Source organism: Phocoena sinus, chromosome 3 (assembly GCF_008692025.1).
Source record: "Phocoena sinus isolate mPhoSin1 chromosome 3, mPhoSin1.pri, whole genome shotgun sequence".
Classification (NCBI taxonomy): domain Eukaryota; kingdom Metazoa; phylum Chordata; class Mammalia; order Artiodactyla; family Phocoenidae; genus Phocoena; species Phocoena sinus.
In genome coordinates this window covers 54149271-54165750 of record NC_045765.1, presented here as the reverse complement: position 1 = coordinate 54165750, position 16480 = coordinate 54149271, and the positions used below count along the sequence as shown (strand labels likewise).

General features: G+C 39.4%; 2 protein-coding genes across 2 annotated transcripts in view; one reads left to right on the top strand and one right to left on the bottom strand.

Annotated features, from left to right (window-relative positions):
* The window catches only part of LOC116751289 (transcription initiation factor TFIID subunit 7-like), a 183069-nt gene that overhangs the window by 86915 nt on the left and 79674 nt on the right, over positions 1–16480 (bottom strand). The window lies entirely within an intron of this gene.
* On the top strand, positions 11683–14065 carry LOC116751284 (protocadherin beta-7-like). The gene is given in 4 exon segments (XM_032626994.1): positions 11683–12580; positions 12583–13942; positions 13944–14019; positions 14021–14065. Coding segments are annotated over 4 exon segments (2379 nt in total).

The following is a 16480-nucleotide window of genomic DNA, read 5'->3' as shown; positions in this document are numbered from 1 at the left end:
AGAAGAATTCAGTAAGAATGGGAGTAGTGGTGGAAGGTATTATAAAGAAGGCACTCAGCGCTCTGAGAGCTCGTTGGTTGGAAATGGGGTCTTAATCAGTATATAGAATTTCTTTAATACTCTTCTCAATAAGGTCTCAGCCCTACTCTCAGTTGTGCTAGTGTCCCTCAGTCCAGCCCTGTCTATATAACATCTACAAATAGTGTACCTCCCATTTCCTGCCACTAAGAGAAAAGGGAGGGCACCTTGCTTCAGTGACTGGGGAACGAATTCTCAGATACATGTAGTTCTTGTACAGATTTTCAGCCACTGTTGTTTTCAGCCTCTCCTTGGACCCTCAATATGAATCATTACTTTGGCTGGATTTGATTTTCTTATTAATCCTACCCACCTGCACCCCTACTTTCTACTCTCATTTGACAACAGAAAAAAGTAAAATCTGTCCATAACCAATTGTCTATATACTTTGCATCTTCCAAAAATTTTAGTGACTTTTCTCCCCTGCTATTTATTCTTCTATTTTTTTGTCTTCATAGGTTCATTTAAACCTTTGCTCTCTATTGTTTAAATGAAGTTTCAGGGGAGAATTGAGATAAACTGGTATGCTCAAACTGGAAATGATAATGCCATCCTTACTCTCAGTTATTTTATCCCAGCTTCCCCAAACCTGAATTATTTATAGTGCATCATCTCTTGGTTTACTGGATTTCATCAGGTGTAATCCTTTAGAGAAGAGTTTATAGGTGCTGTATTTCTTGAATTATCACATGCTTGAGAAGTGTTATTTAGCTGGGTATAAAATTCTTCAGTCAACTTTCTTCAGAGATTTGTTGATACCAAATATTACATTAACCCTTTCATCAGTTTCTCAGTTCATCTATAAATTGACTGAATTTTATCCTTAAGCAGTTTTTTTCAATAAGCACTCATGAATGCTAATGCAATGTTTTATAAATTCTTTCCTGTTTGCTGCATTATTATCTTTGTACTTGAACATCTCGGCTAGGTATAACATTATTGAGCCATAATATCTTTCCCTCAGAGCCCTGAAGACATTTCCATTGTGTTCTGGTATTAAATGTTGATGAGCAGAAGTCTGAGGCTATTTTCTTCATCTGTAGATGACTTGCTTTCTACCCTTGAAATTCATTATCTTTATCAGGTTATGTCTTCATTTTGATACTTCTGTATTATCTTCCCTGAAGCTCAGTGTACCCTTTCAATCTGTTCTGTGCAGCTATAAGTATGTCACTTATTTACTTATATATGGTAAGTATAAATGGTTTTTAAATCTGTCTGATAGTTCCCACATCTTAAGTTTGCATGGGTCTATTTCTGCTGTATTGTTTCTTATTCTTCTCATTTATGTTGTCTGTTTGTTCGTGTGAATTATATGGTTGACTGCACCTGAAAATTTATTTGTAGGGTGTCCTCAAAGCCTTGGTTGCATGTTTCATCTTTCAAAAGTGGTTTTCATTTGTTTTAGCCAGGATAGAAACACTATAAATAGGGGACCATCACAAACCAAGTTATAGCTTAAGGTTTCTTGCAAGTCAACCTATGCAGATTCAAAATACAAACACACATGAGGCCCACTCTGTAGCTACAATTTCCCAGGCATATTTTCTCTTCTCTTTCTTCTGCTCTACTTAACACCATGGAGCCTTCTATATAATTCCCTGGAGTTGAGGGGAGGGAGCAGGTTTAGATTTTTTTGGTGTTTACACTGTGTTTATATTGTGGATGTAGCCCTGTAGGGTCCCTTAAAATGGGGAGGATCTTCATATAATATGCTGCACATCTGGCTGGCCCTGAGACTTGATTTGTATTTCTTTGATCTCACATCGCTTCAAATCAAAGCCCAACGGAAAATGTTTTCACATGCCCTGAAAGAATAATAAGTTTTGTTATTTTGATATACTGTTTACCCTTCTATTACAGGCTTCCATCAGAAATTAGGCTATTGGGCTTCCCTGATGGTGCAGTAGTTGAGAGTCCACCTGCCAATGCAGGGGACACGGGTTCGTGCCCCGGTCCGGGAAGATCCCACATGCCGCGGAGCGGCTGTGCCTGTGAGCCATGGCCGCTGAGCCTGTGCATGTGGAGCCTGTGCTCCACAACGGGAGAGGCCATAACAGTGAGAGGCCCACGTACCCCCCCAAAAAAAATTAGGCTATTTTCACCTCTTTAATATTTTAAGGTGATTTTTTAAATTTTTATTTTATTTCATTTCATTTTTTGGCTGGACCATGGGGCTTTCGGGATCATAGTTCCCCAACCAGGGATCCAACCCAGGCACCTGGCAGTGGAAGTGCAGCATCCTGACCATTGGACTGCCAGGGAATTCCCTAAAGTGATTTTTAAAATGTCTTGTCCATCACTTTTTATTGTTTTCCACATGAGGTTCATCTGAATTTTCATCAGTTTCAGAAATAAAAAGCTCTGCCTAATGTCTTTTCAATTTGAAGATTCAATTTTGCCATAATTTCAATGACATATTAGGCTACTTTTTCTTTGAATCCATTGAATATAATGTTCCATTCATTGGGTATTATGCCCAGTCAAATCAATGATCTCCCTTCCCCATTAAATTATAAGCTCCTCATGGAGAGAGCTGTTTTTCTACTGTGTTTAGAAAAATACATACTGAAGTAATTATGGATGAATGAGTATTGAATAAATTAATGAATAAATTTCAATCTGTTATTTTATTGTCTGGCTTTATAAACTTAAAAACTATAACAAGGGCTTCCCTGGTGGTGCAGTGGTTAAGAATCCGCCTGCCAATGCAAGGGACACAGGTTCAAGCCCTGGCCTGGGAAGATCCCACATGCCACGGAGCAACTAAGCCTGTGCACCACAACTACTGAGCCTGAGCTCTAGAGCCTGCAAGCCACAACTACTGAGCCCACGTGCCACAACTACTGAAGCCTGCACACCTAGAGCCCGTGCTCTGCAACAAGAGAAGCCATGACAATGAGAAGCCCATGCACCACAATGAAGAATAGCCCCCACTCACCGCAAATAGAGAAAGCCCGCACCCAGCAACGAAGACCCAACACAGCCAAAAATAAAAAAATTAATTTATTTTAAAAAAACTAACAAAATATTTTATTTATAAAATGCTTATATACTATTTACACTATTTGATACTTGCTTCATTCACCTAACTATGTATCATTTAGGATATGTGAGCCAAGGACTTCCCTGGTGGTCCAGCGGTTAAGACTCCATCCTTCCACTGTAGGGGGCACGGGTTCCATCCCTGGCCGGGGGAACTGAGATCCCACATGCTGAGTGGTGTGGCCAAAAAGAAAAAAACAATGTGAGCCAGTTATCATCTTTTAAAATGTATGTGATGTTGAGCCCTTTTCTTATTTATCCACAGATAATTAAAATTTAAAAGTAACTTTTATCTACCATGTTGCCTGTGAGGGGCGAAAGGAAGTGTTTATGGTTCACTTTTAGACCATGCTCTGTTTTGTAAAAATATACACGTTAAATTTATTAAAATTTTCATCCTTAGTCTCTCAGGAGTGCACCCATAATTTTTCCTTCTTCCCTATTCTTAAACCAAGACATGTTAGCTTAAGAGAATAGTGCCTTAACTGCTTAATGAGTTTATATTTTACATCTTTTCCTTTACAAACTCTAATTGAGAAGCTCCTATTCCTTATAATTCAAGTGAAGGTATAAAACTGAATTATTCAGAGTTCAAGACAAAAACAAAAAAACAGAAACCATTCTACGTACATCTAACTAAAGGAAAAAAAGGAAATTTTATAGAGGGAATTAGTTGCTTACAAAATCAGAAGAACTGGACAAGCAGAAGCAAGAATCAACACTGAACTACCGGTTTTGAAGGCATACTACCATTGTTGCCATAGAGAAATTAGGAAGCTGCTGCTGCTGCTACTACCCAAACTGTTTGTTACTCCCACAACGGCCTCTCCTCTCCCACCTCCAAAATTGGTGACTACACAGTGGAACATAGAGTCTGGCTGCCGCAATGGCCTCCAGTTCCCCATGAAACTGATGGCTAGACACAGAAATGCTGACTTGGCTGCAAGCACTCACATCTTTCTGACCTGCTGGTCAGCAGCAATGACAACATGAAGATGACCTTTGCCTGTCTTCAAAGGCTCATGTGAAGGCATCTCACTGGTAAAATCTAATTTACATCCAGAATAATAATTCAAAGGAGTCTCTGTAAAATGGAGTTTTAAGCTTTGCAGACCCTACATTTTTTAAAAGTTGATAAAAAGAAGTAGGAATGGATGACAGGTGCCAATAGCACACTAGGGAAGCATCACTGGTTCAAAGGATCTTGTCCCAGAAATTGAATTTAGTACTTAATTGCTTTGAGGGCTAAACTTTCAATGGAACAAGAAGTTTTTGGCTACAAAACACACCACCAGGACTTCCCTGGTAGTGCAGTGGTTGAGAATCCGCCTGCCAATGCAGGAGACACGGGTTTGAGCCCTGGTCCGGGAAGATCCCACATGCCGTGGAGCAACTAAGCCCATAAGCCGCAACTACTGAGCCTGTGTGCCGCAACTACTGAAGCCTGCACGCCTAGAGCCTGTGCTCTGCAACAAGAGAAGCCACCGGGATGAGAAGCCCACGCACCGCAACAAAGAGTAGTCCCCACTCACTGCAACTAGAGAAAGCCCGCGCAGAGCAACGAAGACCCAACACAGCCAAAAATAAATAAATAAAATAAATAAATTTTTAAAATAAATAAATAAATAAAACACACCACCAATATGGAGAAATACAATCATATGCTCCTCTAAAAACCAATCCAATCAGGCAATTTATTTGATCCTATCTCCTCCTAGTGGGTAGTGGGGGCTACAGCTGTGATCTGAGTGGGCATGGCACAGACTACTAATTTCACCCAAATATATGTTCTCTCATTATTTATTATTAACAGACTTCTCATTTTTAGCTGCCCATGTGGATATGTGGGCTATAGATTATACTTTCCAACTTCTGTTGTGGCTGGGTATTGTCTTATAACTAAGTTATGGCCGGTGAGACATGAGCACAAGTGCCATGGAATACTTCTTAGAAGCAGCCTTTTAAAAAGGAAGGCACAGCTTTCTCTTTCTCCTATTTGTTGGTCTGAATGGCAATGTAATAGCTGGATATTAGGCAGCTGTCTTGGACTGTGAGGTAAAGGTCATGTCCTGAAGATGGTAAAGCAACAAAATGGAATGGGACTGGGTCCCAGATATCATGCAGTGCATTTCAGCCACTAGCCTTATTTTATGAGAGAAAAATAAAATTCTATTTTGTATAAGCAGTTGTTGTTAGGGTTTTTCTATTATTTCAGGCTAAAATTATATAGAACATAATTCTAGCTGATATAGTAAGCTTTTTAAATAAAGTGATATTTAAGGTAAGAACCAAAGAATGGAGAAAATTGTGAGACTTACCTGCATTTCTTAGAAATCAAGATTTATTGAGAACAAATAGGCTAAGCAAACAACTCAGGATTCAAGAAAAACAATTTTAAAAATAAAGAAAATAAAAGAAATGGAATTTATAAAAGCATAAATTACTTAAATAGAATAAAAACCACATAGATTTGACCAATTAAACACAAGTCTATTTCTCTGAAAAATTCAAGGGTGTTTTGAGATAAATTGGTGGATTGGACATGTGCCTTTAATTTGGCTCTCTCTAAAAATGCACTAACACAAAAGTGAAGAGATATTTTCAAAAATATAAATCTATAAGGGTGGAGAGAATAAGGTATAAGACAGCAGATAAAAATCTTAGTAGCTGGAAAGCAGATGGATAACTTAGTAGAACTGATAAACCAACTACCCATCCTGAAGTAGGAAAAGCTGAGAACCAATCATGGTTAGACTGCAGGATTTTCAGAAGTATTGGATATCAGAACTATCAGCCCTAGACACTCTGGAATTGATGACAGGGTGCCAAATAAGGAGAATTGTGTTAAAATTGCCTGAGAATCAGTTAAATCTCTAATGGTCAAATCACTTTCCCTGACTCCAGTCATGGAGTAACCTACTTTCCCATCCCTAGTGTAAGTCTGGAGTTTTGTTTTCTGATGACTGAAGGAGAAAAGAGAGTCATCATATTAGAGGGTCCACAGTCAAAACTGAGGGCAGGGGTAATATGTGTAGTGGAAATAGGTGACCATTTAAACAGTGAATGCTGATTGTTAAAATGCTTATTTTAGTCACTGGGACCAACTACAAATATTTCAGTTCTCCTCCCCTCAGACACATGGTAGAATTTCAATTCTATTTCCTCTTTAAAATACATGTGGCTATGTAATTTCATTTCACCATTAAAATGGGAGAAGTGAAATATATTATTTCTGGGCTGGAGCTTTTGGAGACAGTGCATGGTTTAACACATTTACTTTGCCCACTATAATGATCATGAAAGCCTTTGTGGAGATGGGAGTCTCCAGAAGCCTGGATCCCTCACTGACAGCTATGAGGAGGGTCCCATGCTGAACTGTATGGGACATGTAGTGTGAGAAAGAAATCAACCTTCATTGTGTTAAATCACTGAGATTTGGAGTAACTGTTTAGTACTGAAGCATAACCTAACCTATCCTGAATAATGCAGGCCTACACTCCACTTCCCCCATTCAATCCTTTACCTTTTCAATCCATACCTTTTTCTCCTGGGTAGGAGATTTTTAAAGAGTTGGGGAATCTGACCAGTCGAAGTGAAAAGACCTAATCACACTGACACTGAGGTTTCTCCAACAACAAGAGCTCCCAGTTCACCTTAGAGTAATAATCAGAATGGACAAGCCCTGATAACACGCTCAAAACTATTACTGAGCTCTTTAGTCTCCCAAACTAAATCAAGAACAGACACCTGAATGAGACTCCTAAAGAAAGTTTCTAAGAAGAAATATAGAAATAAAAACAAAGCAGTATGGTGTAAGGAATAGATCTTAATTTTATCTTTTTCCAAATAGTTATATAATTGATAAAAAACTTTATGAAAACCCTTTTCTCAATGGAAAAAAAAGAAATAAAAAAGCAAAACAAAAAAAATAGGGTAAATTGGAGAAAATAGAAAATTTCTAAGAGCAGGAGGAAATTAGTTTCCTAGATGAAACTGCTTACCAATTGTCCTGTACAATGGATGAAAATAAACTCAAAGACACATCAGCGTTTAATTTTCAAATGTTTGGGACAATGACAATATACTACAAGAAGAACTAAAACTACAGGTCTCAAAAAGAAGATATAAAATAAAATTCACTTTAGACTTCTTAACAAACACATTGGTTTAGAGCTCATGGACAAAATATTTTAAAATTCTGAAGAAAAATTATTTCCAACCTAAAACTCTATAATCAGTCAAACTTACAATCAAGTTTGAGAGTAAAATAAAGATAATTTAATACACTCAAGGTCACAACAAAATTTACCTCTCATACACTGTTCTCTGGAAACTACTAGAAGATATCTATCAAAATGTGAGAGTAATCTAGGAGAGAGGAAGTAAGAAGAAAGTGAAAAGAGATGATCCAAAGCAGAACAAGTGAGGGACTTCCCTGGTGGTCCAGTAGTTAAGACCCCATGCTCCCAGTGCAGGGAGCCCAGGTTCGATCCCTGGTCAGGGAACTAGATCCCACATGCCACAACTAAGAGCCCGCATGCTGCAACTAAAGATCCCACATGCCGCAATGAAGATCCTACGTGCCACAACTAAGACGCGGTGCAGCCAAATAAATAAATATTAAAACAAAACAAAACAAACAAACAAAAACCAAAGCAGAACAAGTGAAATGAATCTCCACATGATGTTGAAGGATGATCCCAGGATGACACTTGTCTCCAGTATAGTGAACAACTAGTCCAGTTTGGAGCTGTATGACTCAAGAGACAGGCATTTCGAAGGATATCATCAGCAAGTCCCCTGACATATCTTCAATCAGATGAAACTCTTGGAGGATGTGATCTCTTAAAGCTATAGAATAAACCAAAAAAGAGGAAGAATAAAATCCTTGAAATAGGAAACCTTATCAGAATAAAAGGCAAAGGGAATTCCAAGAATGACAGCAAAGGAAAGTTCCAGGATGAGACCTATGCAGCAGACGTAGGGAGCAACCACTCAATTTTAAGGAGAATTGATTATCTCAGGAGACATGGGAATGACCATGTGGAAAATTGTATTGAGAGGAATTGGAAGTGTGAGAAGAATAGGTGACATATCTAAAGAAAACCAAGCAAATGAAAAGGCAAGGCAATCATTAACTTCAAGAAAAAAAATGTGGGACTTCCCTGCTGATGCAGTAGTTAAGAATCTGCCTGCCAGTGCAGGGGACATGGGATAAAACTGGACAGCCAAATGCAAAATAATGAAACTAGACCACTATCTTACACCATACATAAATATCAACTCAAAATGGATTAAAGACTTGAATGTAAGACCCAAAACCATAAAACTCCCAGGAGAAAACATAGGCAGTATGCTCTTTGATATTGGTCTTAATTTCTTCCCGGATATGTCTCTTCAGGCAAGGGAAACAAAAACGAAAATAAACAAATGGGACTACATCAAACTAAAAAGCTTCTGCACAGCAAAGGAAACCATCAACAAAACAAAAGGACAACCTAAAGAATGGGAGAAGATATTTGCAAATCATATATCCAATAAGGGGTTAATATCCAAAATATATAAAGACTCATATAACTCAACAAAAACAAAGCAACCTGATTTAAAAATGAGCTGAGGATCTGAACAGAGATTTTCCCAAAGAAGACAAAGAGATGGCCAACAGCCTCATCAAAAGATATTCAACCATCACTAATTTTAAGGAAATGCAAATCAAAACCACAGTGAGATATCATCTCACACCCAATAGAATGGCTATTATCAAAAAGGCAAGAAATGACAAATGTTGGAGAGGATATGGAGAAAAGGGAATCCTCATATACTGTTGGTGGGAATGTAATTTGTGCAGCCACTATGGAAAACAGTATGGAGATTCCTCAAAAAACTAAGAATAGAACTACCATATGATGCAGCTATTCCACTTCTGGATATTTACCTAAAGAAAATGAAAACACTAATTTAAAAAGATATATTCACCCCATGTTCATTGCAGCATTATTCAAAATAGCAAAGATATGGAAACAACCTAAGTGCCCACTGACAGATAAATGGATAAAGAAGATGTGATACACACGCATACAATGGAATACTACTCAGCACAAAAAAGATGAAATCTTGCCATCTGCTACACCATGGATGGACCCTGAGGATATTATCCTAAGTGAAATAAGTCAGAAGGAGAAAGACAAATACTGTATGATTTCACTCATATGTAAAATATAAAAAACCAAAAACAAAATAAACTAACAAACCAAACCAAACAAAAACAAACATATAGATATAGAGAACAGAGTAGTGGGACTTCCCTGGCAGTCCAATGGTTCAGACTCTGCCCTTCCAACGCAGGGGGTGTGGGTTTGATCCCTGGTCGGGGAACTAAGATCCCACATGCCACGTGGCGTGGCAAAAAAAAAAAATTTTAATTACAAAAAAATATAGAGAACAGAGTAGTGGCCACCAGAGAAGAGGTGTAGGGGTAGGATGAAATGTGTAAAGGGGGTCAACTGTGTAGTTGAAAACTAAACTTTTGGTGGTGAACACACCATAGTGTATACAGAAGTCAAAATGTAATGTACACGTGGAACTTAAATAAGGTTATAAACCAATGTTACCTCAAAAAAAAAAAAGTCTCCTTATTGGTAAGGGAGCTAGGAAAATAAGGAGGGAAAGTGCAGAAAACTACTGTATTTTCTTATAAACCTTTTAGTACTATTTGATTTTGAATCAAGGTCAAAGATTATTTGAAAAAAGTGTATTTTAAAAGATCAGTAAAATAGAGAGCTTGCAAGTCTCCTCAAGGATAAAAAGGAGGGGATTTCCCTGGTGGTCCAGTGGTTAAGACTTCACGATCCCGATGCAGGGGGCCCAGGTTCGATCCCTGGTCAGGGAACTAGATTCCGCATGCCACAGCTAAAGATACCGTGTGCCACAACTAAGACCCGGTGCAGCCAAATAAATAAAAAAAATTTTAAATGTCCTATACTGCCAAAAACAAAAAAAAGAATAAAAAGGAGATAAAGTACTAAATATTACTAATAAGAATAGAGTTATAACTAGAGATAAATAATGCAATGAAAACATAATATCAAAATGTTTGCAAATCCAAATAAAATAAATGGTTTTTAGAAATAAACTACAAATTACTTTAAAAAGAAACAAAACCCGAACAGATTAATAACCAAAAGTAAAATGGAAAAGATAATCATAGATTTACCACCCAAACCCAACCCATTTAAAAGGCAAGTTGCAATAAAGCATGTAGAAACAGATGATAATATAATTATAAAAACTATTCTGTTACATAAAAATAGGTAGAAAGCTTCCTAATCCATACTACAAGGCCAGGATAGTTTAATACCAAAACCATAGAAGCTAAACACACACATTCATGTATACACACAGAGCAGCAAGGGCCAGAAAAATCCTAAAACTATGCTGGCTCATCAAATCCATCTGTGCATTAAAACAATAATATGTAATGGTTAAATGTCATTTATATCAAGAGCTCAAGAATTAAAAAGCTAAAGAATAAATTTCAACAGATGTCAAAAATTACTCTAAAATATTAAAGAAAAATAAGAAAACTCTTTTGATACAAAAAATAGAGCATTTACTCCAAACTGAGATCCGCCATAATAGTTAAAGATGAAATACTAGGAGCGCTTCCACAAAGGCAAGAATGACACCTACTTGCTACTATTAATTTTAAGAGTATTCATTGCATACTCTTGGAAATGCCAGTCATGTGAACACTAACATATACATAGTACTTAGGTGAAGTGTGGAGGATGGGGGGGGGTAGAAAATGTTCCAAAAAATATTGCGGGTGAAGAGTGAAGACCCTGAAACTGGAAGGATTATTTAATTCACAAGAAACTGAAAAAAGGCCAGTTACTCTGAAGGGCGTACAGCATTATTGTTAAGCAGTTTACAAATAAACAAAAGGTTCTCAACCAATATATGTTGACTTTTTGATGGAGACTTCATTTTCTTATATATTCTTTACTATCAATCTTAAAAACAGGAAAAGGTTTTCTTAGGATTAACTGCTGGTGGGAAGCCAGAGTTTAATTTTGTGCACCTAAATTAAGGAAAAAGACTGATTTATTTTTCTGCGAATGTAGACTCACAGAGACGGATACGATGTAAGCATTTACAAACTAGGATTACTGTGGCCAGTTGAGGGAAAATATGAAATGAAACAGCAAAGACACTAAGGGGAAAAATAAAATCCTACTCCAGCTCCTTTAATCCGCCATCTTTTTGTTCTATTCCTGAAATTGGGAGTAACATCCACAAAACACAAGGTGGCGCTGCAGGCTAAAAAGAGAACAAAATATTCGCATAAAGAATGTTGCAGATTCCAGTGTTAAGAGGAAAGTTGACCAGACTAGAAAAGCCGAGGAAAGGAAGCCGTGGTAATAGGTGTTGGGAGAAAGTGGGGATCCCTCCCCACAAGCATTGCTATGATCCAGCTCATTTCTAAGGATTCAGCTGATGCCATTTCTGAATTGCTCGAGGCCGAGAAAAAGTGTTTTTTGAAGACTGGTTAAACAAAGAATGGAGGCCAGAGTGGAGCGTGCTGTGCAGCAAAGGCAAGTACTATTTCTTTGTGTATTTCTGCAAGTGTCTTGGGCTGGTGGGGAACCACTACTGTATTTTCTGGAAGAGGAAGCTGAAAAAGGCACCCTTCTGGCCAACCTAGCCAATGATCCGGGGTTGGGGGAACTATCAGCCTGGGGACCTAGAATCATTTCAGACCAGAATACAGGATTTTTACTACTCGATCCGCTTACTGGTGATTTATTTCTAAATGAGAAATTAGACTGACAGGACCTGTGTGGCCCCACAGAGCCTTGTGTGCTGCCTTTCCAGTTGTTACTGGAAAAACCTCTTCAGATTTTCCGTGCTGAATTATGGGTCAGAGACATCAATGATCATTCTTCAGTATTTCTAGATAGAGAGATTCCCTTGAACATATTAGAAGTTACCACTCCAGGGGCAGCATTTCTCCTAGAAAGTGCACAGGATTCAGATGTTGGAACCAACAACCTGAGAAACTACACCATCAGCCCCAATGCCTATTTCCACATTAATGTCCATGATAGTGGGGAGGGGATTATCTATCCTGAATTGGTGCTGGATAGACTGCTGGATCAAGAAGAGGTGCCTGAGCTCAGTTTACTCCTCACCGCCTTGGATGGTGGCTCTCCACCCAGCTCTGGAACTGCCCTGGTATGCATCCTGGTTTTGGACATCAATGACAACGCCCCTGAATTTGTACAGTCTCTCTACAAGGTGCAGGTGCCTGAGGATAGCCTTGTTGTCTCTCTGGTTGTCACCATGTCAGCTAGAGATTTAGATACCGGAAGTAACGGGGAAATAGTTTATGCATTTTTTTATGCTACTGAAAGAATTCTCAAAACATTTCAAATCAATCCAACATCTGGCAATCTTCATTTAAAGCTGAATTGAACTATGAGGCAATGCAAATTTATACATTAACTATTCAGGCCAAAGATGGCAGAGGAATTTCTGGAAAACGTACGATGGTGGTTCAGGTAACAGATATAAATGACAATCCACCAGAACTACTCATGTCATCACTTACTACAGCAATTAAAGAAAACTCACCTGAGACAGTCATAGCTGTTTTTAGGATTCGAGACAGAGATTCAGGAAACAATGCAAAGATGGTGTGCTCCATCCAAGACAATCTCCCCTTCGTCCTGAAGCCATCTGTAGAGAATTACTACACCCTGGTAACCGATAGCTCTCTGGACAGAGAGAAAAGAGCCGAGTACAACGTCACCATCACCGTCACTGACATGGGAACCGCCAGGCTGAAAACCGAGCACAACATAACCATGCTGGTGTCCAACGTCAACGACAACGCCCCCGCCTTCACCCAGACCTCCTACACCCTGTCCGTCCGCGAGAACAACAGCCCCGCCCTGCACATCGGCAGCGTCCGCGCCACAGACAGAGACGCGGGCGCCAACGCCCAAGTCACCTACTAGCTGCTGCCGCCCCTCGACCCGCACGCGCCCCTGGCCTCCCTGGTGTCCATCAACCCGGACAACGGCCACCTGTTCGCCCTGAGGTCCCTGGACTACGAGGCCCTAAGGGCGTTCGAATTCCGCGTGGGCGCCGCGGACCGCGGCTCGCCCGCGCTCAGCAGCCAGGCGCTGGTGCGGATGCTCGTGGCGGACGACAACGACAATGCGCCCTTCGTGCTGTACCCGCTGCAGAACGCCTCGGCGCCCTGCACCGAGCTGGTGCCCAGGGCGGCCGAGGCGGGTTACCTGGTGACCAAGGTGGTGGCGGTGGACGGCGACTCGGGCCAGAACGCCTGGCTGTCGTACCAGCTGCTCAAGGCCACGGAGCCCGGCCTGTTCGGCGTGTGGGCGCACAACGGCGAGGTGCGCACGGCCCGGCTGCTGAGCGAGCGCGACGCGGCCAAGCACAGGCTGCTGCTGGTGCTGGTCAAGGACAACGGCGAGCCGCCGCTCTCGGCCAGCGTCACCCTGCACGTGCTGCTGGTGGACGGCTTCTCGCAGCCCTACCTGCCGGCCCCGGAAGCGGAAGCGGTGGACGCGGCCCCGGCCGCCCCTCTCACCGTCTACCTGGTGGTGGCCTTGGCGTCGGTGTCGTCGCTCTTCGTCTTCTCGGTGCTGGTGTTCGTCGCGGTGTGGCTGTGCAGGAGGGGCGGGGCGGCCTCGGTGGGTCGCTGCTCGGTGCCCGAGGGCCCCTTTCCGGGCCACCTGGTGGACGTCAGCGGCACGGGGACCCTGTCCCAGAGCTACCAGTATAGTGTCTGCGGGGAGGTACTGGGCCAGCGAGTTCAAGTTCCTGAAGCCGATTATCACCAATCTCACATCCCAGAACATAGGCAGGAAAAGCGGAAGAATATCCCTCATATCAGAATGATTTCGGTTTCTGATAAAGAATGAAAAATAAATGCCGGTATTATATCTGTAAATATATTCCTATTAAGAAATTTATCTCGATTTACCTGTAGAGGAGTGCTTTCACATCATTGCAAGTCTTCATAGGGTCATAGAATAAATTTCTTGACACAGAAAAGGATTCAGCTTCAGCCCTAAGAACACTCCAAAAAGCATGGATTGTTTACTGTCACCTTTTGTCTCATTTATGCTTTGTGTGCAGTCTATTACATGACACATCTTATTTGAGATGTTTTTAAATTGGAATTCACTGTCTTCAAGTATTATTGCTAGTTTTATTTTGTAAGTTGATTAGAGTGCTCTACAAGTATACCTACCCTAACTTTTAAAAAAAGCACTTACTATGCATCATACACTATTTTAACACTTTTAATTTTAGAAGTAATCCTATGATGGGAGGTATTTTAGAAATGAGCAAATAGATGTTCATAGACGTTCAGTGAGTTCACTAAGGTCACCAACTAATAAATGGCAGAGCTAAGCATCTCTCCTAAATCTTCTGATTCTGGGGACTTGCTGTGATGCTATACTGTTTTCTCTTGTTAGATATCACCTGGCAAGTTTCTCCCTAATTAAGGAGAAATCTTTTTTTCATACTCATATTCCTGTTCAGTGTTTCGTGTATTTGCAATGAATAAGATATGTATTTGTGGTTTTATTTTCTTATAAACTAATAATCCAGTTTTTCTGGATCAGTTATTCAACTATTATTTTTAAAGCTCTGATCTATCCAAATCTCAAGTACAAAAAAATGAAAGACCAATCTGTGCTTTCTCCTTGTTATCTGAATATGTGACCTTAATTTCATAGAAAAGATTAATGACCATGAATAGAAATATTACATAATTTTGATCGCTTCATTTGTTTATTTTCCTCACATTGCAGTAATTTTCCTACAGTAGTCCCTACCTTTTTAACACGTTTTTCTCCTTTAATTTGAAAGTTTATTTTTTAAAGTTTCTATTCAATATACTTCAGTGCTGAATCGGAAAAGTATAAGAAAAAGAATACTTTTAAATATGCAATATTAAAGAGAAACAAATTATCATTGAATTACTTAAAGATTCTGGAGAGTTAAGGAGAAGCTTTGTTTGTTATAATAATCTGTAACTGCTTTTTCTTTAACAGTTATCCAGATCATTTTTGCAGAGCTGTATTCTGAATATATCATAAGCTAGTGCTGATAACTCTTAAAATAGTAATATTACTGTGCATTACTAATGGGATATAGTCTAACGACAAAAGAAAAAGAACCTCACAGCATTAAAATCTTAAGTTGTTTCCATAGCGTCAGGATAAAATTATTTAGTTTTTCAAGCAAATCAATGGCATGGAAAAGGGGAGGAGGGAATCTTGCACAATGAGAGAAATTAAGACATACCAACCAAATGCAATGGATAGTGGATCTTGTTTAATCTTGATTCAAACAATCATAACGACTTTGAAATAACTGGAAAAATCTGAATATAAATGGGATATTAAACAATATTAACTTAATTTCTTAGGTGTGGTAAGGGCATTGTAGTGGGTTTTTTAAGACATTAAAAGAGATTTATAATGAAGTTTTATGGGTAAAAATTTAGTTTGGGATGTGAAAATGTTGGGGAGACAGGGTAAACAATTGTAGCAAAATATTGATAATTGTTCTAGCTAGTTATGAGTACCTGGGGGTTCATCGTACTATTCTCCTTCATTATGGGGTTTGAAAATTTTCAAAATAAAAGGTTTTTAAAAATTGACACTGTAAGAGAGATGAGGACACCCTTCTGAGATACAGAATCATCACTACCATCACAGATTATACATGTATTAGAAAGATTCTCCAGCCTTTCCGGTTTCATTGTTTGATATGATAACTTCATTCTGAAATAATGCTGCTCATGAATTATTCTACCACGTGAATCTTGGGGGTTTTTTTAGTCATGACAATGGATTAATGCAAACTGAGCTACCTGATGGCATCACATTACATGCCTGGTGTGTGTGTGTGTGTGTGTGTGTGTGTGTGTGTGTGTGTGTGGTTAATCTCTTTCTGCCTCAGTTTCCCCATGTGTAAGGTGAGGAACTCACAGCAGCCCTATGTAGTAAGTACCATTAATATCTCCACCTTAGACACATGAGAAAACTGAGGCAGAGGTTAAATAACGTGTCCAAGGTTCACAGCTACTAATTATTCCCATAGTTCATGGCAATAAAAGTATATAATTCTGAAAGTTTTCTATGTTATTATATATATATTTAAATTTCTGCATATAGTCTTTCTTCTCAGGCAAACTGTTACATAAATATTTTCTTTTTGCTACAAACGCAATTAGCATTATTGAAAGTAGTCTCTACTAATATCATTTCTCCTGTATGGCCCTCAGACAATTGCCTCAACCTTAAGGTTC